Source organism: Cryptomeria japonica, chromosome 5 (assembly GCF_030272615.1).
Source record: "Cryptomeria japonica chromosome 5, Sugi_1.0, whole genome shotgun sequence".
Taxonomy (NCBI): domain Eukaryota; kingdom Viridiplantae; phylum Streptophyta; class Pinopsida; order Cupressales; family Cupressaceae; genus Cryptomeria; species Cryptomeria japonica.
Window position 1 is genome coordinate 125,163,764 of NC_081409.1, and position 25,576 is coordinate 125,189,339.

The 25,576-nt window shown below is 35.8% G+C and overlaps 1 protein-coding gene across 1 annotated transcript in view; it reads right to left on the reverse strand.

Moving 5' to 3' along the window:
* Window positions 1–3,075: 3,075 nt before the first annotated feature.
* LOC131068392 (beta-galactosidase) overlaps window positions 3,076–25,576 on the reverse strand; it is a 112,405-nt gene continuing 89,904 nt past the window's right edge. Inside the window, exons 15-18 of the mRNA XM_058003574.2 lie at window positions 22,156–22,266; window positions 4,261–4,472; window positions 3,674–4,019; window positions 3,076–3,431 (exon numbers count right to left, since the gene is read on the reverse strand). Of these exons, the coding sequence (XP_057859557.2) occupies window positions 3,321–3,431; window positions 3,674–4,019; window positions 4,261–4,472; window positions 22,156–22,266 (780 nt within the window). The 3' untranslated portion in view covers window positions 3,076–3,320. The remainder of the gene's footprint in view (window positions 3,432–3,673; window positions 4,020–4,260; window positions 4,473–22,155; window positions 22,267–25,576) is intronic.

Here is a 25,576-nt window from a genome sequence, read left to right on the forward strand (position 1 = left end):
TTTTTTATATGCACAAGAGCTCAACAAAGAACGGAATGTGGTTGCAAGTAGGATCGTAGTGTAGCCAAGTACTCCAAAATTGTTGATTAGGTCATTAGTGATTAGGCTGAGTGATTAGGGTTTGATAATGAAGAAAGCATCTCCTTAAATAGAAGACACAATAAGAATGGAGGGTTAAGATTGAGAGGTGTAAAAAGAGAGGTTGGCTAGGATTAGAGGGTAGGTAAAAGAAATACCAAAATAATGAAAGAGGTAGGTAGTGTATGAATTAAGAGATGAATGACATGTGTCATGTGTAGAAAAAGATAATGAATTAATTAAATAAATAAATATTTATTTAATTAATAGAAGAAGTAGGACAATTAAATAAATAAAATATTTATTTAATTTAGGAAAGGGATAATTTAAATAAATAAATGTATTTATTTAAATGAGAAATAAGGCTAGAAGAGGATAAATGAATTAATTAAATAAATAAGGATTTATTTAATTAATAGAAGAATTAGGCTTAGATAATTAAATAAATAAAATATTTATTTAATTAGACATGACAATTTTGAGTGTCTACAATCTGTAATTGATTCATGTGAAACGACATGCTTTGGAGGTCTTATCTGCCCTATCCTTCACATGTTCATAAATAAATTTTGGATATCAATGTTCATTCCGTAGATCTGGAATTATCGAAACTAATGCATAATCTTCACTCCTAATTATGCTATTAAGTCTGCATAGAGGATCGTGCCACTTAGAGAGCATCCATGGTGATCTCCTTAAATTCGGCCAGTCTGGACTTCTCATATCATGGTAATTGTAAATAATAAGATCGATGCTTTTATATTACTCAGAAATAATAGATTCTAATAGAGAGTGAGCTAGGTTATAAGGGTATAAGACCGTATATATATAAATGCATATATATGGATATACAAGTATATAACAATATATATATATATATACACACACACACATATACATATACATATATATCTATGTATATGTATATAGATATATATCAGGGTACACAACTCAAGGCAAAAGTTCAACTTTTTGTGTAGACAGATGACATCAGATTCAAGGTGAAAAGGCCAAAAACAAACCCGAGAGAGAGCTAAGATAGGAAACACTAAAGTAGGAGCATAAAAGGTGGTGTAAATTGCGTAGGATTACAATTTACGATGCTACACATAATCCTTTAAAAAATACCCATTGATGATATAAGTGAAATGCCAAAGTGAGTGAATCATTTAATATTTCTTATTTTCCTGGAGTAATTGTTGCTTACAACCGTAATACGGAAAGGAAGTAATTGCATTATAATTGCACATCCTTGTCATGGATGGATGTTAAACTAAGCATAGATAAAAGCTACTTTCTATTCATATTGATATATCAGCCTTACTAGTTGTGAGCATGATAAGGGACGCAACAGAATGCTTATTTAGCATAACTTGAACGTGGCATTGGAGATCAGAAAATAACATTTGTTATGGATACATATATGGTGCAATATGATTAAGTTTCATGTCAAAACAGATTGGCTTCTTGGAGAAATTGGTGTTTTGATAGAATATGCATAAATAAATGGCATGAAAAATTAAATGGAAAATAAATAAATGGGTTTATCAAATAAAATTAATTTGAAAGAATTTGGGATGTGACAGCATAATATATTGCTTCTACATCTGATGGTTGTGCTTTTTAGGTACTTAAGGGTGCCAATGCTCTAGAGATGAAACTTATAGTGGAGAAGACAATGTTATGGCACTAAAGACTACCATATTGGTGAGAAGGGGTCTCAAAATCGTAAAAACTAAAAGCCTTGTAAAGGGGCTTGATGATTGTAATCTTGAGTTCAATTTTCGCAAATACTTCATTTGTGCCAAGAAAAATCATGTGCATCTTTATTCAACTTCTCGCAAGTCTTCTGGTTTGTTGGATCATGTACATTCTAATGATTTGGGTTCAATAAATGTTCCTTTGATTTCTATATATGACTTTGTTTCATTTATTGATGACTACAACAAAAGGACGTTTGTTTATTTTATCAGAAGCAAGTCTAAAATATTTGTCAATTTAAGGAGTTTGAGGCTCTTGTTGAAAATTAGAATAGTAGAAAAATTAAGTGTTTGAAGATTGGGAATGGTGGTGAGTTTTGTTTAGCAGACTTCGACAAGTTTTGTAAGGACCATCAGATTGAGACTTTAATGTGATTTAAATGCAAAAAAATTATTCAAAATTGGGTCAATGAAGTTTTCGTACATCAGAATTTTTCCAGTAAATCAGCTGGCTCAAGGATTCAAGATTAATTGAATACGTTCATGAATTTTTGCAGACTACTGCTTCTATAATCTACACTTTACATAAATTTATACTGCATGCATTTCTTTGTCCAAAGTAAATTGTCGGATTTAAAAAAGTAGATCACATTTCTTTATATTCTCTTGTTATATATGATATACAAAAAAATCCAGCCATTAAATATTCTTTTCAGTTTTTTTGCATGATAGGAAAGCAAAATGGTTGTGGCAGATATCTATATTCACCTAATGAGATTTTTTTATCAGATTCCTTTGTTGACAGTCAGTTTACATAAAATTAATTTCAGGTCCGAACAAGTTTTCCTGTTTGCAAACTGTTAACGTTGAAAATCTGATATAAAAACTATGCATTTTATAATTATTTCTCCCACATCTGGAAAACTTGATGCACATAATTGGGACTCGTCCAAGCCTAGTCAAAACTGAACTTGTGTCACTGGTGGTAGCCAAATTTTGGATAACTATAGTTTTGTTTTCTCATATTCACAATTGCCACAAGAAAGACATATGGCCAATATAAGAAAAACTACCTCCTCAACTAGCTGTTTTATCTGCCAGATAACCGTAATATTTCTTCACTTACGCATTGTGAAATCTGACGGCAAAATTATTTGCAACTCGCCACTCAAATGTAAGAAAAGTAATAAAAGAACAGCTAGCATATCATGTATCCTTACAATGAAGCTATATTATTCTGTCAAGAGACTACAATACGGTGCTGCCTTTCTTTTACCAATATTAATGTCAAAAGAGGAGAAATTTTAAACTTCATATATGATATAGTTTAAAACTATTTAATCTTATGAACTTCTTGATTTCAACAAAATCACGTTTCCATGTCATTCTTTATTGCTTTTAAATGTTGCTTCTACAAGTTATTATTGGCATTCCTATAGCCTTATTTGTCATTTCCTTGAAGAGAATATTGGTTAACATATCGCCTGTGATGCTAATTTGAAAAAACAATACAAAATTGGTAATAAAACACCACTATCAAAATTAGCTACATATTGCTTCAATTGCAAGAGACTTCATGGTGCCAACACAGGGATCTGCCCCAAAAGCTTCTGATGAAACTTCAAGAAAACATTCACGTTGTCCCAAGCATGCCTGAAATTTTCAAGTATTAGGAAAGGTTTTGAAATCATGCAAAACCTAAGAATGATACATTGCAAAATGAAACACACATTTGCGTTTTTCTAGATCTTATGGAAATAAAAAAGCTATATAATAAATGAATACAAAATATAATAGCCAATATGCAAAATATTAATTTTGTTATTCCATGGTTTCTCCATATTTATACTTAAAATGTCTATGCTTAGAGCTGAGAGGAAACTAGCAAAACTTACTTTTTCTGCAATCACTCTCGATTCTATCGAATGGCATGTCCCTTCTATGAAGTGGCCACATTCTCCTTGAGGATTTCCAAAGCTTACAAACATGATAAAAGAAATCATTTTACCCACAGGGCATTCAAGTCGAAGCGTTGGAATTGTATGTGTATGTAAAATCTTTAAGTCAGTTTCCATTTTCTGCGACAAATTAACAGATGAATGATGCCTTTCAGAGATATGTGCACATATCCTTCTCAAGGACCACCTGCTTAAGGCAACTTTTGATGGGTTGCCCCCTGTCTCTTCAAACAGCACCAACACATTCCCCATGGGGTGTAATAGTGATCTAGGGATATGGTACCTGGAAAACATGTCCCAAAACTCATTAAATGTGCCAAGGTCGTCACTTGGATTCTCATTGCCTTCCACAGGTTCAATACAAAAACAAGTAAATAAAACTGAAAGGAAATGTCACAAGTTATATTAATTGCAATGACTAGGTGGCTTGCTTCAATGAAAATAACCAACTTAAAGCTAAGTTCTATCTTTGATAAATATATACAATTGAAGTTGCTGCCCGTAACACGAGTGAGATTTCATACAATCTTTGTGAAGGTTGTCCACAATTTGATTCACATTTATGTCTATTGTAGCGTCCTCGATAATCACATTTACGTGAGCAGTTTCCTCGAAGAGAATGATAGGAAATCCAGTAGCGTCCAATATGTTCACCATTAACCCATGCTTGACCTTTTCCCATACTACTTAAATCCAAAGCAACAGGTTCATTTCCACGTGGTCCATGTATTCTTGTCTGCGAAGCAGATTATCACCAAAGAATTATTAAACTATTGTTTATTTTCTTAAACAAGCAAAGATTTTTCTCAAAATAATACTTGTCCATGATATGCATTATGTGATTGAGTGCAGAAGAATATTCTTCATAAAGAGCAATCTAGAAAGTGACCGATACATCTCGTCGTTTTATTCTTTAAAAAAAAATCCATATTTCTTGAAATTGTGATGAAGTGACTGTTTATCATGTTCTAAGTATGGATGCCGATTGGCTTTTAAACAAGATCAAATAGGGCTAACTATTTCATTAATTTATCAATATAAGACCATTTAAACATTTTGAAACTAAGCAAACACAAATATTATAACTGCTTAATTCTATTTTGTGCACAAATGTATTTCATTGTTTACAACGTACTACCATTCTTTCAGGAAGTGCTTAGTATGGAACTCAGTTTTCAAAGACGTCCTGTGAAACTGCAGTGGATAGCTACAAACCATCCTTGGCAAATACCAGGTCATAGTCCAGCCCCATTTTAGGGAAAAAAACTAAGTACCTAGGGAATGTGCCCCATGCATTTCAGACCCATCCCCTATAAGAAAATTTTCAGGGACATGGGAACAGATTGGATTCATCCCCCAGCCATCTGTGACATGCAAAAATAATGGGAAGCATTCTACAGACATTAAAAAATTTGCCATAACACCAAGAAACAGCAGGGAACCGGTACAGGCATACAAAAAAAGTTCTTAAAACCAACAAAGATAGAAAAAGAAAAGGATGAGAGTGGGGCAGGGGGGCCACAAGGACCCCCACACACCAACCATAAACCTTAAACTCACACCAAACTCATTTTGCCATTCTATATTTTGTGAAGACAAAAGTGAACAGATGCGATAAGAGATATTTGAGGTAAGTTTACTTTCATTTTTCATTTGCGCAACTACTTTTACATTTTGATTTTTGTTTTTGTCAAACTTTTGAACACTTATGTTGTGTCTTATTTTTATCTGTTGTTTTATATTTGCACTTGCAGCTGTGTTTTGAGTTCAAAAAAAAAAGTGCAGCAATGAGGCTAGTGAGGATGAAGAGGTTCAAATTCATTGAAGAGGCCATACTGGTGCTACTAAGGGTTCTCGTGGAAGCAGAAGTGTTGAAGGGACTATTCATTTAGATGAACCATTTGGATGCCCTTCCAAACTCCTCAAAGTTTACGCAAAGGGGCTATTCAATCCTAAAAAAAGCCTTTACAATTTGCAACAGCCATAGACAATTAAAAAAACATATCAGGGGGAAGAAGAGTTTGGCTAGTCATTTACGCAACAAGGATTATAGCTACACAAGGGTTCACTCTTATATTTTGTGCATAGGTTGACAAGGAATCAAAATCTGTGAAAAAATAACCTTACCAAAAAGGTGGGCTTAAGTAGATTGTACATGGAGGGTGAAACAAGTAAAAAGGGAGTGCCAATAGAGACCATGAAGCCTAGTGTACCAATGCTTACATAAACTATAAATGTTGAGAGTCAAAGGGGAGAAAGTTTCACTAAGTAGAAAGATAAGGGCTGCTAGTGTTGAAGGAATGTTCAATATTGTTAGTGTTTTAATTTGTGTCTTGCGAGACAACACAAAAAAGAACAGCATATATGCCAAAAGTTTGTAAGCATGTAGGGTGGTCAATCAATAAAGATGGCAATTGTGAAATCAGTCACGAAGTGTCTAATTGTTTCTCCCCTCTTGGAGATGCATTCTTTGAAGCCAATCGCACTGATGAATTTAAAAAGAGACCCAATTTACACAAGACCCACCAATATAGGATGATAGATGGCAAAGTTAATCACAAAAAAATATTGTTTTTTTTTCTCTTTTTTCAAAATGTTTATTTTGATAATAATCTGATGCTTGAAGATTTAGACTTGGACAAGTTGTCAAATGAAAGCTCAAACAATGAAAAAGTGTTGCAAGCAGAAGGTTCACAACTAATACCAATTGTAGACCTAGAAAGTCAAAAGCAAGTGAGAGAATTTTTCTCTCAACAACTTCAACCTTTTCTAGAGAATGATACTTCAACATAGAGTTAAGTATGTCAAGTAATGTGTGAAGATCACATCAAATATATGATCAATATTCCTACATGTGTGCTATAGTCATAGAATCTTGCTAGATACCTTCAAAAGGAGACATGGTATCTCCACCTATTGAAAATATTCTTCATTATAGAAGAAGACCATTTGAAACCAATGCACATTAATCAATTTGTGCTAAATTTTTTGCTGCATGACATTCCTACCTCCTTGAACCATCGAACTAAATTTTTTGCTAGATTTCAATGAGGGGGTTGGCATAAACGTGGATTACTAAATAACTATGTTTTCAACCTAGATGCATGTTCCAGACTATTAATGGTCAAGCCCTCCAATGAAATATTCTGATGATAAACTATTCAAAAACAAACAAATGGGGTTCTAAAGGGCCCCCTACAATTCTATGGGCGCCCCTTACCCTTATAATAGTAGGGGTAGGGATTGACCGATTCCCTTCCCCACAACTTATTACTAATTGTTGACGGATCTAAAGTTCTCATTTCAACACCAATATGCTACCCATGAACACCAACACTTGGAAAGACCAGCTGATTTGGATCATGATCAATAGGTAAACCTCCAAATTAAAAGACTGACTTCTTATCTATCCTACGCAAGCCTAACGTTGCACAAGGAAAAGGGAAAGAGGTTGCAAAAAAACTTAAAGCAAGCCTTTTAGCTCATACAAGATAGATAAATTCTCACAACCAAAGCAATCCTTCGAGCTCACTCAACAATAATCAACAAAGAAGAATGAATATACAACAATCGACAAAAAAGCACAACAAGAGTCGGTTTCTAGAACTTCTTATATTGATGCTTACAAAGCCACTTGATCATTACATAGAATACATCCATCTCTGCAAACATGCATAGAGGCTTCACAGCATTGCAACAAGGCCAAGACTAGGATCAAGTAGAAAACTCAAAAGCTAAGTTGCATATCACCTAACATAAGATTCAAATTACACATCAAGCTAACTAGCTCAATTGTACAAAACTGCATATGATAGTAAGAGGCAACCAAGTCAGGTTCTCGCAACCAAAGCAGACCTTCAAGCTCACTCAACAATAATCAACAAAGAAGAATGCAAGTACAACAATAAACAAATAAGCACAACAAGAATCAAAGCTTCTAGAACATCTTATTTTGATGCTTACAAAGCCACTTGATCATTACAAAGAATGCATCCACCTCTACAAACATGCATAGAGGCTTTACAATGTAACTGCAAGGACAAGACTAGGATCAAGTAGCAAACTCAATAGCTCAGTTAGACATCACCTAAAATAAGATTCAACTTACACATCAAGCTAACTAGCTCAATTGTACAAGACTCCAAAAGAACTAGTAAGAGGCACCCAAGCTAGTATTTATAATTGGACTACCATAAACCTATAAAGAGATTTTTCCCCAAAGCTAGATTTTGAATTTACTAGTCAACCAAGGAGGTGGTCACATCTCCATGAATTTGGCACCTTGAACCATCTCGATCACTGACATGGACCAATGGCAAGGCTTTATCGAGAAACCTGTTGACGTGTGTTTTGTACACAATCATACACAGAATAAAATACCAATAGGCATCTTATCCTCTCTTGAGAAAATAGTCTCTAACTGCTGAAGATTCGCGTAAAGGATCAGTTAGGTAGACTCCAAGGTTCTTTTAGTGGGGTCTCCATGTGTGGACAAGCTCCAGTGGTATGATGTGATTTGCTGGAATCACAAGGGGACTTACATTGAACTTCCGATCTGCTTTGCTGGACACAGGCTCTTACTAACTTAGATTAAAAAAATGGAAAAAAAGGATAAGGGCGAAGAGAGGATCTAATCCTAATACTAAGAATGTAGGAGCAATGATTGATTTTTGATGAAACTCTAACTAGATCTTGTTTTGACATCAATGGAACATCTACACAAGGCTAGTGCGATCTTCTAGGGAAGCTTTATGATGTTCAAATCATTACCGCAGGCATAGATACCATCCAAGTTGATGCATATCAATGAAGAGGCGACAAGTTGAAATTGAGCTTAGGCTGAACGATTCCAGTTGACTATGCAAGGCAAGTCTGCAATCAACAAACTGCTAGTAGTGTGGATGTACGAATTCCATCATTAATCAATCGCATTTCCTCCATTCATCTAATCATCTACCATCTAAGATTGAAGACTTCAACAAGAAACCATGCAAATTGCAAGAAAAACGACATATTTCACCATTACTTCAATGAAAATGGAGTTTGTTTACAATCAATGGCAACAATTTCTTGCCTTGTCCTCCTATTCTACTCTAATTGCTATTCTATCAACTATATTCTAACTCTTCCAACTATTTACAACTCTCTCTAATCCTCTAAAATTAACCCTTACAAAATGAAATGCCTGGGCTTATATAGTGCCCACAATACAATTTGATGGCTTAGATCAATTCAAGATCAATGGCCAAGATTTTACAATGAAAACCCTAATTAGGGTTTGTTACAACCATTACATAACATTTAATGCTTGACCAATGATAAAATTGTATTGCTTGGACACATGTCCCTTTTAGAAAAATCGACCAATGGATAGCCGGGGTAGGTACATCGGAGTTTGTGCCACCTTCCATGAGTTAAGTACATTGAATCTGGACATGCTGAGATGGACTTCACTGATTGGAGAAATGATGACTAGGACGCCACCTCATCTGACACTTGAAGCTTGCTAGATATTCAATTTGATGTCGTTGAGAGGCTATCTTTAATTAACTCTTGTTCTAACTCCTTTTGTCCTTGATGTGCAGGATGACGATGTACCTCGCCTTGGAACGCTGGATTGAAAGAGGTCGCCCATGTCTTGGCTTGATCGTCCTGGCGAAGACCGTCCTGGCGAAGACCGTCCTTGATCCGGCTTGATTTTCCTTGAAGAGACCTCCATTTGACGCCTACACAACATTTCAAAATTAGTAACATGATTTTGCAATACATAACATAAATTAGAGAGCAAATTTTAGGAAACTTAATGATAAGTCCTTTATTAATCATTTCCTAAAAACAACTGAGCTAAGGCAAAACAAAATTTCAAAATCCAAAATCTAAGCTATGACGATTAACAATCAAAATCAAAACAATAAATCCATATCGCCATACCTCACTAGAGAGCTAACTCTAGAATGCAAAATGAGGAATTTGCCTAGGCAAAAATCAAAATTCGATAGTCTTGATGTGATCTTCAAAAGAACGTTCCTCTTATCAACTTCGCCACCCTTCAAGTCTTGGACGTGATCTCCTCTTCAAGTTAGCAATTTCGCCATCTTTGATATGTCTTTGACGTCCTAGGCAACTTCGCTCAAATGGAAACTTCAAGTTCGCCTCTCCTTTGGATAGTAGTTTCGCACCACCTTTGATTGAATTCGCTCCTCTTCTTGAATGATAATTTCGCCCTTCCTTTGTATGAAATTCGCTCCTCTTTTGCCTTCTCCAAGTTGCATATGAGAGATGATAAATGATGATGTGAAAATGAAATAAACACCTTCCTTTATAGGCGCTCACCTTCATATTGACCTTAGGCCGACTTTTTGCAAAATATAGCAATTAAAACGATTTTTAAATAAATAATAAAGGCCGACCTTGACAAAATAAACCCAAGCGCTCCCTTTTGATTTTTATTAAATTAATAATTAATTATTAAATGCCTTTATTTTTAATTAATAAATTTCGATTTTTTACAAAGGCAAAAAATAATTAATAAATACATACCATGCGCTATTTAAATGCTTTTAATTAAATATCGATTTTTTTCTAGCATTTAAATAAATTTAAAAAATGTGTTTTAAGCGCCAAAATGAAAAAGTGAGAAGATACGTACCTCATCGCCCTGGTCCCTGACTGAGGGACAGGAGCGATCCATCAATTTGGTCATGATTCTTGCAATTTTTACGTCCAAGGTCTTCATCCTTACGTCCAAGGTCTTCATCCTTACGTCCAAATCGCCATTTTAGCTGGGTCCTTTGAGTTAGATTGACTTGCATGTGTGAATGAGTGCCTTTGGATGTAATATCGCCCTGGTCCCTTCCTGAGGGACAGGAGCGATCCTAGTGTCCTGGCTCAAATTTGCAAACTTTTGATCTTTGTTCTTCATTCATTGTCTTCCAAAGGACGTCCTTGACCATGCCTATCTTTGCCTTGTCTTGGTTTTGACGGAACATGAGTGTTTTAGTAAAAATCGCTTTGGTCCTTGTCCAAAGGACAGGAGCGATATAGGCTCTTTGTGCAAATTGGTAGCATTTTAACGTTCAACACTTTGGTATATCACCTTCAAAAGACGCCTTAGACCTTTTATCATCTTGCAAAACCTTGGCTTGACGTAAATTTTGAGAGACTTGGCCAATATAATCAATATCGCTCTGGTCCCTTCCTGAGGGACAGGAGCGAACTTCAAGTTTTTAAGCTTGTCCTTGCGTTCTTCAACTTGGCATTACCTTCAATGCGTGAAATGACGTCCCTTGATTCCTCTTGATGGCTTGATACTTGTTAAACTTCCAAAATCTTGGTCTTTATGGAAATTTCGCTCTGGTCCCTTCCTGAGGGACAGGAGCGAATTAGGATATTTTAGAGCAAATCCCTCAATGTGGCGATCCTTGTAACTTTGTGCTTGATGGAGATGCTTCGAAACGTCCTTGGTACCTTGTTCTTCGCCTTGGAGTGTCCTGATCTTGGAGGGACGGCAATATAATCATCATATCGCCCTGGTCCCTTGGAGAGGGACAGGAGCGAATTTGCTCTTGTGGGCCTCATTTCACTTCATCACCTTCGAAAATTATATTCAACGGATTCGCAATGCCTCCTTTCATTCATTCATGCCTTGAGATCGGTTGAAATTTGGCGAGAAAATCATCTACAACAAAAATCGCTCTAGTCCCTTCCTGAGGGACAGGAGCGAACTTAAGCATTTTGGTCCTTTGTTGACGTTTGATAATCTTCAATTTGTCTTCAACGGGTTCGATTGACCTCCTTTCTTGCCTTCGAACATAAAATTTGCTTGATCTTTGCCCAGATCGTACCTTATGAAGAATTTCGCTCTGGTCCTTCAGTGAGGGACAGGAGCGAATTTGACCCTCTAGGCAAAACTTCATCATCTCATTGTTTTTGATCAAGTCTGGATGCTCTATCATGCTCATTTCGTCCTTCACCATGCCTTTGATGTCTCGATTCGTCCAGACAAGGTCAGGAATGGCTCAACTAAGCATTTTCGCTCTGGACCCTTGGAGAAGGACACGAGCGAAATTTGACTTTTCGCACTCTCGATGAGGACAATTTTAATGGAATATAACATTTAAGTATAAGTGAGCTTATACTTTAAGTTATATTCCATATATACTTTCAGGATGTTTGAGAGTGGTTTCAGACCTCCAGGAGTTATATTGCAAAATCTAGTTTTTGGAGGTTTTTTCAGTTTCCAGACTTAGTCAAATTTCAGGGTCAGGACATTCCAGACTTAGCCAAATTTCAGGATCAGGACCTCACTCAAGCCGGACTTGCTACCCTGTTGATCTCCCCGACAGCACTTCAAGTTATATTCATTTGATAAAATGTACCTCTTTGGACCTTCTCACATCGTCAAGACGTTAAAATCTTGCAAGGACAAAGCAAAATTGGATTTGTAGCTCCGGTCCTTCACTGAGGGACAGGAGCGATTTAGGCAATTAGCACTGTTATGGACGTCCCAAAAATCTTCAATTTATATTCAACGCATTTATCTCATGTTTTTCCTTGTTTTTGAACGTAAACTTGCCTTGACCTTTGTCTGGATTTTGCATAATGAAGGAAATCGCTCTGGTCCCTGGGAGAGGGACGAGAGCTACAAGGTACCTCGCCCTGGTCCCTTGGAGAGGGACAGGAGCGATTTGGTCAATATAGGTCATTCTCCTTCGTTTTTGCATCTCAAATTATATTCATTTGGCAAAGCATTTTCCTTTGGACGTCCTCAAATCATTAAGTCATCAAAATCTTGCAAGGACAAGGCGAAATTGAATTTGTAGCTCCGGTCCTTCACTGAGGGACAGGAGCGATCTTTCCCCTGGAGGCATTTCTGTGCTCATGAAAATCTTCAATTTATATTCAATGGAAAGATCTCGCCTTTCTCCATCATTTCCAATTCGTAATTCATCTTGACCCTGCAGGAATAGTAAAATATTTGAAAACGAGCTCCCGTCCTTCACTGAGGGACAGGAGCGATTTTGCTCCTACAGGCCAAAATATCATGATTTTACACATTTTATCACTTCACAAGGCGAAAACAAATCATTTGAAATGCCTAGGATCAAAATTCAAAAAAGTCAAAATTTGGTCAAAAATATTCAATTGGACAAAAAATCACATTTCATCTTCAACACTTAGACAAATTTAAGCTCTGCATCAACATTCCAATTGAAAATTAGACCATTCTGGCGAATTCATTTCATTCAAAATTTGCATTCTAGAAAAGGAAATTCAAAAAGCTCCCAAAACTGACTGGATTTTGGTCTGAAAAGACGGTAATTAAAACCCTAAGGCTTGACCCTAAATCCAGACAACTAACAAACTAACAAAACCCTAGAAAAGCAAAGCGAAAACGAGCAAAACGAGCAAAAAACATGGGTCCCCATTTGCAATGGGGCGATGTGTGAAAACGTCACAACAAAACCCTACAAACTATTTGATCTCTATGTGACTTGGCTCATCTAATTACTTACAAGCCACACTAAACACATCAAAACTACAAAGGTAAAGGGATATAGATGGTCTACTAATATTGTGGGGCATAATTCTTCAAACCTGAACAATGTAGAGTGAACCTGCCACCTATAGTGAAGAATCCACTATAGTTTTGATGACTTCAAGGGTTCATTTGCATGGCAAAAGGATTCCAACTCAAATTTTCCATTGAGGATAGCTGTAATATGCCAAATTAAACATTTGCAATCATAAGAATATCTGAAAATAAAATTTTATTCTACTCCCAATAACACTTGATTTTTCCTTATGCCGATAAGCTCTAAAATTGACAATGTCTCCATACATGCAACGGAAAACCCACACAAAACAGAAATCTGGAAAATTATCATGATAGTAATGGTACCTCCCAATGTTGTAATATATTAGAATTGCACCCACTTACATTCACCACAAAGATTTCACATTAATTCCTCAAATTTACGTCAATTGATTTCACCAAAATGCACAAAAAAGGGAAAATTTAAAGTACAGCTTGTAGCATATGATTTTCATTGTAATTTACAGCATCAAGGGTTGTTTCTACAGCCATTACATCATTCATAACTCTCCACACAAATCTGGAAATGATTGCACACTATTACACAACAAAATGAGTAGTTTTCACTACATTGAACAACCGTAAACACCACAAAAATACTTCCAAATCATTACAAGGGAAGCTACAACCAAATGGGAGTTGTCATAAAATCTGAAACACTCTGAAGACAAACATCAACCTATAGCAAAAAGAAACCACAAATTGAAAACTCGCACCTGCAAACCAAATCTCACAAAAAGAAACTAAACTACAATCCTCGAAGCTCCCATGCTTCTAAGTAAAATTGCTTCCAGAATCATAGGGATCTTGTCCTATGACCCTCACAACCTCAGGGTTTCTTCCACAAACAGATATTCCTCTCCGGTTTTTCAACCAAAGAAGAAAGACTATTGAACACAAACGCTCTAACAACCTGCAAGAGAAAATTGGATTGACAAAAGACCCCAATGTTGTCTCCATCACACAATATAAAGATGTAGGCACCACATTTGGTGTCAACGAAATCCCATACCAAAACGAGGGGGAAAATAGAAAACTAAAATTGCATGAAACTCCCTCATCCTTTGGCTGCCAAATCGTACCTAGAAGCTTGGCCACCCAATCCTGCGAAATTGCTGTTACAAACACAAAACAAAAATGGACCCTAAGGCTCTAGGAGAATCCAACATCCAGCTTGGTCTGATAATAGTTTAATTTGATATTTAATTTTTCAATTAATAAATATTTTAAATCAAGACAATAATAAATATGAAATATATTATTTCCATGTAATGTCCCCTTCCTAAGAACAATCTTGCCTCTAAAGGGTGCTTCGGCAACACATTATATTTTCTCCTTAAGTTGCTGGTACAGGTATGGGTACGAGAACCGGGTACATTGGTACGGGCAAAAAAAAAATCCCCTTGGGTATGTGTGTATATGCGCAAAAAATTTAAAGAAATATATAGAATTGTAAAACTAAATATATTTGATCAATGTCAAATGTCAAATGGTAGTGATAAAGATAAATATTAAATGTCAATTATAGTTCAGAATTTCAATATTATGTCATATGTCATATAATATATATCATATATGTCTAGGGACATGATTCAAATGAAAATCATTACAATTATAAAATTAACAATCAAAAATAATAATTGTCTTCTATCTTCATCAATCGTCAAAAGGATCTAGATAAAGATCATCATTGTTTTCTTCAAGTTCAATATCATTTGAACCCAAAGCAGTGCCACTCCCACTAGGTGCATCATGTTTAAGTATCTCGTCATCATCCATAGTGACTCTAGCAAGCTCTTGAATAGATGCATCCAATTTGGTATACTCAACGGTTACATCCCAATGCTTCATTGACCCATCCTTGTAGTGGTGTTGCTCATGTGATAGAAGATGCAAATTCGAATGACATAAACCAAGTCTTCTGCTTTTTTTTGCATCCTACCGGTTACACTTCACTAAGTGGATTAAGGAGTATGTACTCCAATCTGTTCAACAGAAGAAGAACTTGCAACCTATTGAAATTGGAGAGAAAACCAACACAAATAAAAAATAAAAAATGCAACATAAATTAAAGAATGTTAAGTACTAAAGTTTGCAATACAAATGTTAAAAATTAAAAAAACTTACTTGTAATGGAATCTTGATTGCAAGAGGTTGGAGGAACAAATAATCTTGACTATGGTGGTAGCACCATGTACAAGCATCTACTTTGGATTGGTCGTTGATAGCACAAGGACTATGATATTTTCCTGAGATGAACATGCCAAACTCTCCACTAACATGCTCCACCACTTTTGGATCTACGAAGAGTAGCAAATGCCCATTTGTGCCCAATAGCAACTTCACTATCTCTATATGGTAGAGTTCTCCCTAGCAAAGCAAGTCTTGTATATTTGGGAGATAATGCATATGCAAGGAGGTGCAAATGTGTGTTCTTGTTCCAACTATGATGAATGATTTTTTCCAACCTTTTGAAAAATGTTTCTTCGAGATGATTCTTTTTTTGTGCTATTATGAACTTTATTTTTTCTATCATGGAGTCCATGCCATAATAGATTTCCCCCAAACATGGTGTATTTGTATCAGCAAACTTGATCATACTCATGATAGGCTCGGTGAAATTCAAGACATATTACACACAAGCCCACCAATTGTCATCCAAGATCAATGACTTGACCTTTTGGGCTCTCTCGGAATTTGATTGCTTCCAAATACTCCATTAGTTACTAATAAATAACCATGGCACCTAATGCCTCTCGCACCTTCAACAATCGTCTCAAAATGATTGTATGATCACAAGTCTCTCTCTCATATATATATATAAAATTTACTTTCAACAATTCCAACCTCAAGAAAGTCTTGAAAATGCCTTGTGACATACGGTGGTTTGTCACAAAATTTTAGATCTCCTCACCCTCTTGGTATATCTCTTTCACCCACTCTATTTGAGTGCCAATTGCTTGCATCACCAAGTTAAGGGAGTGTACATTGAATGGTGTCCAAAAAATGTGCTAAGATCTTTGCTCAATCAAAGCATCTACAGCCTTGCAATTTTTTGCATTGTCTATAATGATTTGGACAAACTTTTCATTTATGAACTCAATGAGGAGTTTAGAAATTAACTCTACATCTTTTATTTGTCCCTCACAATCAACTGCCTTCAAAAAAATTGCTTCTTTGGGGGACACTACAATAACATTTATTAATGGATGGTTTTTGCAATCTTTCCATCCATCAAAAACAATAGAAACAATCAATTCAACCCAAGAATCCCCAATTGGTTTTAGTGACATCTCTACAAAATTCTTCTCTCCCCCGAACAAGATGGTGTACACCTTTTCATACCTAGGACCTATGAAACCAAGAGGTGCACTATCGATTGCCACCAACATTTCCTACCAATATAGTGATCTCACCAAGTTGAAAGGAAGACCATTGCCATAGATGCAACATGCATTTTTTTCCTTTGCAATGTCTCTTGCTTCCATTTTAAATGCCTTGTCCAAATGGCCTCTTTTGTGGGAAGGATTGGGATCTTCTACTTGGATAGTGGGTGTTTCCAAGAAAGGATGTTGGGATGCCATTACTAGTTGACAATATGTAGGTAAAGTCATTGTCAACTTCTTGTTCTCTAATGAATGTCACTATTTTTTTGGTAGACAACCCCTTCTTATCTAACTCTTCACACATTCTAAACCCTTTCCTAGGAGAGCCACAAAAATGAAGTCTCACTCGATAATATGAGCTCTTAAAGTTGGTTTTACACTCATTACAATTCCAAATATATCCCTCACCTCTTGGAAGTTGCTCAAGCATTATAGTATGTCTCCATGAAGGAGATGCTTATCAGTTTTATATTTTGGTTTCGCACCCACACCCACTGAACTTGAACTACTGGCCATTCTTGCAATTTGTTTTTTCTATTATAAGAAATTACACAATTTTAAATTAGAAAAAAAATGTATGCTTACAATATGTACAAACTAATGAAGTTCAAAACGAAGATAAAACTTGTTTTTCCTAAAAGAAGAAAAAAAACTTAGATGATAAAATCTCCTTTGTGCAAGCTATCTTCCCTCCTTTTGCACTCCTCAATTGATCCCCTTCGGAAAAAACCAGCTGCCCTTCAAAATACCAAAATGAGAAAATAGAGAAATAAGAAGCATATTAGGGTTTTACTTAAAAAAAGGTTAAAAAAAAAAATTTTAAAGTGATTTTGACTTTTTTTTTAAGTTGTTGGGCATTTTTTGAAGGGAACCCATAGGTTCCTTGTGGGTTTGCCCCGGTTATGCCCGAGTGCACCTAGGTATACCCCAGATGCCCTGGGTGCACTGTGGGTACGTGGGCATGTACCTGCAGCACCCAATGCGTCTAGGGCATACCTTGGGCACACCCATGCGTACCCCTAGGCGAAGCCGTACCAGGGCAAACCTAGTGCAGGTGCACCAAACAAAAAATGCGAACCCAATAACTTAGTCTTCTCTAGAATTTCCTCCATTAGATGAAGAGGGCAAGCTAGTTTTGGTGTTTGATGCTATCTTGGATGTGAGGGAGTGTAGATTGAGAAATAGGGTGATCAAGGAGTATCTAATTAGATGGAGAGACTTGACTCTTGAGGATGCTATGTGGGAAGGCCAACAAATTGGGCAAGTGATTTCGGGAAGGGAGGACTGAAATGTCCCCTTTTTTCCAAGTTGTCATCCCGTAAGGTCATCTAGTCTATTTTTTATTCCCATAAGCTAAGATGAGAATTTATAAGAGAATAAAATAAAATTAATTATTTATAAAGTTGTCCCATTAAAATAAATCTTAAGGATAACTTCATTTTTAATTAATTAATTTAATTAAAGTGACTAAAAGAAAAAATAAAGATTATAAAGTCACTTTATTAAATAAAGTGTTTCTTCTAGAAGCTTTAAGGAGGTTAGATTAGATTCTTCTAGAAGGTTCAGTTGGACCTTTAAAAGGAGATGTTGGCAAATCAGTTGGATCACTTATTAATCATTATGCTTCAAAATTCATGGTGAGCTTGTGTTTGCAGGTTCAGCATGCCCTAAGACAAAAACCCTTGGGTGTTTTGGTTGTTTGGACAAAAACCCATTCAACATATTGGATAGATTCATTTCAGAATACACACTCGAGCTTATTTGATCAGTTTTTGGATAGTTAAAATTTCAAAGATAAATTGATAGAGGGATAATTTGGAGAAATTTGTGATGTCTTCTTTGAATACAAATTTCTGAATTTGGAAATAGTCAGTTTGAGAGTCCTATTATTTTCCAACTACTGGTCACTGTGATATATTTATGAATTTTGGCACCTAGGGTTTATGTATATTTTTTAGCATCAATTTTACATACCTAATCGCCTGGAATAAATTGCAGAATTTATTGTTTTGAAGATTTTATACTAGATGCCATGATTGTTGATTTTATGATCAGACTGATAACAAAGAACATAAAACAATAAACGCAATACACATAATACAGTAGTACCCTGGGAAAACCTCCCTCTTGGAGGTGAAAAACCCAACAACAATTATCTCAGTTTATATTAGATCAAACACAGTAGCACAATTATAACATTCCCATGCTAGGGCAGACTTATCTGAAATGCTATGACCTTGACAATCCTTCAAATGCAGATCGTTGTCACTGTAACTTCATTCGGCAGCACTGAAGGATGCTCGCTCAGCTTGGAATACAAGTTTGCCAGCCTTTACACAGATTCCGGAACCCTAGGTGCTTTGCTGATTGCAGAGATAGGTAATTCGCTGATTGCAAAGATTGTAGAATGATCACAAATCATCTTGTATATATATGAATTAATGCCTCCAATAGATCATAGTCGGCCTTATAGTTTTGGCACCAAAAATAGGATCAGACCTTTAATTACAAGTTACATATAGGTCGGCCCTAATTACAAGTTATATAATTGCACAAGGGGTTCGCCCATTTAGGGTCAGACCTAATTGCTTTACAAGTTACACAAATTACATGCTCCGACCCATGATTACATAAATAACTTAAACTAGAATCCGATTCTAATTACATATTTCAACAATGATTGATTAAACACTTTATGTTGGATGCACAAGGAAGGCAGATTTATTTAAGGAGGCGATTGAGTTCATTTCTGGATTAGCAATGGCTGCAAACCCTCACATCTTATAGGCTGATTGTTAAGATTAAACCTGACTGTTAGCAAATAGATCCATATTGCTGGCATAAGAATAAACCTGAGATGGGAAGATTATGATAAAAACTCTTACTGGAAATTATTAATTGTGGAAGGTGAATGATTCCATGGCCAAATAAATGGAGTACTATGCATTGTCTGAGTGGACAAGGAATTAATATCTTAGGCACATAATATAACTTATATCTGCAGCCTTATTCTGCTAAATTTCAATTGCTTGGAGGAAAGAATTAAAGCCCAATTTGGTCATTGGGCTGTAGCCGATCTGTGGTAGGTGCGTGGGGAATTTTCCTAACCCTTGGCATACAAAGGAAGACTTGCAAACTTCAGTTTGGAACGATTTGAGCTGCTGTAGTTCTGGACAATAGATACAACAAATCGTAATGATTATTTATGAATAAAAGAGGTCAGAAATAATTCTGTACTTCTTGCTGTCGATTTCTACAATAAATAAGTAAATCTGAAACAGCAGAAAGGTTTGGTTCTATTTTTTATTATATGCTTGTGCAATTGTTTATCCAATGCAAACATGTTAAACAATGTTATCCAACCATAAATCAATACAAATCTGCATCAAACCATTACCTTTCTCAGAAAGTTTGCGAAGTGTTTGACAAACTTACACAGGAGGAATAGTGAAAAATTTGGGTTTCAAATCTGTAGGGTTTTTAACACTATACAAATTAAATATCTAACAATCAATCAAATTGAATGAAAACCCATAATTATCATTTTCGTTTTTCCAAGAGTTTAATGAGCACAAACATTGTGAACATTTTTAGAAAAATTCAGCAAAATATCCAACCATCTGCAAAGTTGGTGTAACATCAGAAAACTGGGTAAAGGGGTTCGTGGGCATTTAACTAGGCTCACAGCATGTTTGTCAAACTATTCAATGGAAGTAAGAATCTTGAAACGTAATCGTAGGAGGATACTCTTTCCATGTTTACAAGCTTGAAAAGGGTAAATAATCATCCAAGCAATCATGATCATTCTAGATCAAAGGACTTCAAAGGAGGAGGCTACAAATCAACAAAACTTAAGACTTATCTAATTTCGTTTTTCTACTTTTACATATTTGTAAATTAAGTCATTTAAATATGATTTGATAAGTGACTTTTTGTTTATAACTAAAAGTCATAAACTTTTAAAACATCATTATGTTATATTTTATAAACTAAAAAGGGGTTTTAAAGAATCAGTTATAGACGGAGATGCTTCTATATTCAAGGCTAGATTGTAAAGGCAGGAATTCTTTTTGACTGGAGACTTCTTCATTCTCAACATTTGTATAGAAGCCGAGAGATTTGAGCTCTCCTTTTTTATTTCATGTGCTGGTTCTTTAAATTGTAGGTTTTTCTTATGTTTAATTTCCAGCTATATTCTGAGATATTTCCTATCATGCGGTGGATAAAATAAGTCTACCTACAGCAACGGATTTAACATTGGGTGTTTACAGAAACCTGGGTGAATGTCTCTTTTCTTATTTCAAGTAGAATTTTCTCATTCAAATCCTTGTTGCAGTTTCCCTTAAATCTACTCATTATTTTCTGGGATAACTACATTATTGGCCCCATATCAGCCATACCTAGGGTTCCTTTTCCTTTATTTCAATTTTAGTTTGTGCATCTTTCCTACTTTCTAGTTAAAAGCATACCCATGAAAGTCTAAATTTCTGTCATACGAGGGAGCTGCCCTTTTCAAATGCAGAGGAAAATCACTAATCCAATAGGGATCTAAATTATTGGAAGCTGCCGGTTGAGTGAGTCTAAGTTATTTACAGGGAAGTGTCACAGCAACAAATTTATGCTTTGCCGTAATCTTGGAATTGTAAACTCTCACATTAATACACAAAATCTTGCATACAATTAAACCCTTCTATAGTTGATTTCAAAATGAGAATCTTATTCAACGATACATTTTTGTTTTAAAAAATCAATTTCAATCCAAGCATGCCAAAAAAAGAACCGAGAGATGGAATGAATACAAGCAGCCTCAATACAGCTAATGAAATTACAACTCTAAATTACAGTAAATGTCACCAACGATGATCTGACAAAGGCCTAAAGCAATTCCATAGATCAACTATATTTTTGCATGGCCATTTAGAAATTATAATGCAGTAAGAAAGTCAATCAATAGAAATTTATAACTGTTTCACAGAAAATATAATCGGTAGCTTTAAAAATTAATAACAGCTGCAATGTGTGGTTTTCTGCCTAAGAGAAAATTCATCTTCCAGCTGCAATTTGTGGCATCTTTACATTATGTAGGTTTCAAATTCATGAATAGAGAGCGATATGTAACTTTAATTCCAGGAAAGACAGCATCTATCATTTAACTAATTTCTAATATGAGATAATGATTAATTGGTCATTTTCCAGTGTTGTGCAAACACTAAGACATTATTGTGCAATGCATATTTCTAAGAAACAGTACATTCATGTAATAGTCGAGTGATATATTATAATTTGTTCTCAATTGTCCTTGATAAATTGTTTCTCATCTTTTTGGTGGAAGAAAATTCATTTGGCATGCATTTTAATATCATGGTTCACTGTTTCCTGGATGCATTCTTGGTAAGTTTTGAGAATAGTGGTAATAGCATGTGTCAAAATAAGTCTACCTTGTACCAGGTCATAGGTTGATTAGAAGGGGGTTGTGATGTGAATGACCAATTCACATTCTTTGAACCACTTTCAGTATAAAGTTCCAATTTTTCTCCACCTAAGCCAACCTGCAAAATAACAAAAAAGATCAATCAGATACGAGCATTATCAATAGGCAATAAAAACACATAATTGCAATCTATAACATCTGAATTATAGAGTAAAAACTACAACAAATGTCCATTAAGCTAGATGGTGAATTTATAAAATGGAGTTGACATTCTTAACAGATTGAAGATCATAGAATAATGATATTTACCAAGGAACAAAATGTCTTCAAAAGAATAAAGGAACCTCTCCTTGTTAATATAATATATGAACTAACTAAATATGCTCTCTCTCTCTCTCTCTCTCTCTCTCTCTCTAAGAAGTATCTTTCTTCATCGTCTCTCCCTCCTTTCACCCTCTTACCCCACATTATTCCCTCTCTATGGTCAATGAACTAATAGAAAAACTCCTAATTAGCTCACCAATAATGGATTCTAGCAATGTTATCACTCAATACAATCATGAAACAAGCAAAAGAATGTGTTAACAGTCCACAAACTACGATACAGTCATACAAATGTATCTAAAGATTCTAAACATTATCAAGAATCAAAGGAAACAATGAAAACCACAATAAAAATACCATTACAATAACTGAAACAAGAACTTGACCCGGAGAAACCTTAAGAAGGGTGAACAATCCAGATGAGGAGCAAGTAGCACCTCATCTCCACTATATAATCAGTCAAGTACCATCAATACAATGTACAAAAGGTCTGAACTCAAGCTATGAAGCTCAACAAAAATTTGCAGGAGCTCCCAAGCATATCAGTATGTTGCTTTGCTCCGATGTTGCCTTCCAATGCATAACTTCATTCTTACAATGAGAAAAATGAGTTCCAACGCGTACGCGGCTTCAAAACATGCTTAAATAAGTGTCCACCTACTTCTCAAGTGAAATATACCCTTTAATTTCTTTTGGATTTTTTCCCAATTACAAACAACACAAACACCCATTAGGGTTAGGTAATGATAATCAAACACTACTGAAAGTAACCCTTCCACTTTTTGATCACCAAGAGCCCAATGTGGTAAGGTGAGAGCATACAGTGATAAGGGGATCATTAGCTCACTGATCTGCTGGAAATTGCAATGCAAGTACAATACTGGGCGGCAAGTCAGCCCCTTCCGCTTATCCAACGGGTGAAAGAACTTCCACAACAATTTGGCGGTGCCACCAGCCAATTACAAGATTACGAGAACTGAAAATAACAACAATCACTCAACCACTTATCCAGTGGGAGGACTAAGAATGAAATTGCAATCTACTCAACCGCTTATTTAGCGGGAGGACAGTGTTACAATAATTAAAGAAAAATGGCAAGCCAGCTTCTTCCACTTATGCAATGGGACTAAGAGCAACAATCCAAAATAGATAGTTGTTAGTACTACTAATCAACTTTACAATGCACAATATGGATTTTTCAGATTATGAGATATCACGGTCCAAAGATAGGTGGCAAAGCCAGCCTCTTCCACTTATGTAGTGGGACTAAGAGTAAACATGAAACTTGTTGTTAGTACTACTAACTGTTGACGTGTCTAAAGTCGCATTGTTGCAACTCTATCCGGCCAACGCAGAATAGAACGTTCTCACCGAGTATCCTATCTTCTCTTGTATAAGAAAGCCCTAATGCTGCTTTTAATAGATCAAAGGGGGCAACCTCAAGGTTCCAAATGTCAGTTCTTGATTGTGGGATAACTCAACAATCGATGTGTTTTGCTGGGAGCACAAGGGGACTCACGTTTTGCAACAAACTGGTATGCATCCTACAATGTTGTGATTCTCAAGCTGCGAAATAAAAGCAAAAGAGGAGGGATAGGAGACCTAAAATTAACAAGGCTGGTGTGCGGGTAGACAGATTCGACAAAACCAATCCCTTCTTAGCCAGAATAACTCACAACTTCGTAGGAACGGTGCAATCTTCAAGAGGATTTGGAAGATTTTCATACTGCAGGCACATGGCTAAGCACCCAATTCTGGCGCAACTCAGACGGACACCTGCAATTGAACTAAACACGATTTAAAGGCTCAGACTAACCATACACAAGGATACACAATCAGCATATTCTTAATGGTATGAGCCCGAATCCATCAAATACTTGCACACCCAAAAGGAAAGATCTATCTAAACTGTGAAAAAAAACCATGCAAACAGAAGAAAACCAAGATAACAAACACCAAATCAATGTTCATATATTGATTTTGATTGCCATTACAACAATCTTTTGCAGCATTTCTATGCTATTCCTAAAATCTAACTTTCTACAAAACTCTAACCTATTTATATCTAAAAATCTAACCATCTAACCAGAGTCTAACTCTTTACAAAAGAAAGGCCGCTGCTTTTTATAGAATTTACATATTGAATCAGAGGCCAGGATGGGCTGCAATCTGCCTTCTAGAACCTTGGCAGCCTTTACCCATGCCCACTCAATTCTCAGTTATCCCCCCAACCACTATCTCAACTACCTATCACTATTTGGATTCAATTTGGGTCTATCCGGTAGTCAGAAATAGCTGACCTATGTCCCCTTGTTTTAAAATATCTTCAACGGGGCCCACAGGCATTTCTTTTTTACAATAAACAGTTTCAGTCTTTTAAACTAAATTTCTGGAATTAAATCCAACTATATGTTCTTTAGAGAATGCACATTTTGTAGCACTCTGTGTTCTTTGGTCTTCAATCTCGATTTCCAGTAGTCTGGTGATGGCGGGCTTCTCAATGCTTCATCATTGATCTTGCCCTCTGCATCCTCGCTTCCCGTTTTTGCTCGCGATCCTTGCTCAATTTGTGTTTCAAGTTGAAGCCTTAGCCTCTCTCGATGTCGTCCTGCAAACAATGAATTCCACTTTTAATAATCATTTTGAAAAATTAATTAAATTAATTTAACAAATATTAAATTTTAAACGACGTCAGGCTTTGTCTCGGTGAAATTCAGGCTTGATAAGCTCTTTGTGAGATGTATCTTTTAAATGTCTCTCTTCAAACGTGAAATCCGATCATTCGTCTTGATTCACTCTCCAACTTAAACAAAATTCAGGCCTGAGAGGTGAATTGCGGGATGTTTCGTTCAAGCCTTCTTAAGAAGTATATCCAATTTCGAACGCTTCACCTAAAATGTGGGATTTCTTCTTATTTTACTTGCATTTGTTTATGATTTTCAGGCTTGAGAAACCTCTTGGTGCGACTTGACAAGTTTAAAATGCAATCATTTTGAAAATGCAATCATTTTGAAAGTTCGCCCCCTTAAGTGAATTTTGGGCATGTGAAGTCTTTTGCAAGACTTCGACTTTGAATTTTGGGCTTGGGAGGCAAAAAGGGAGAT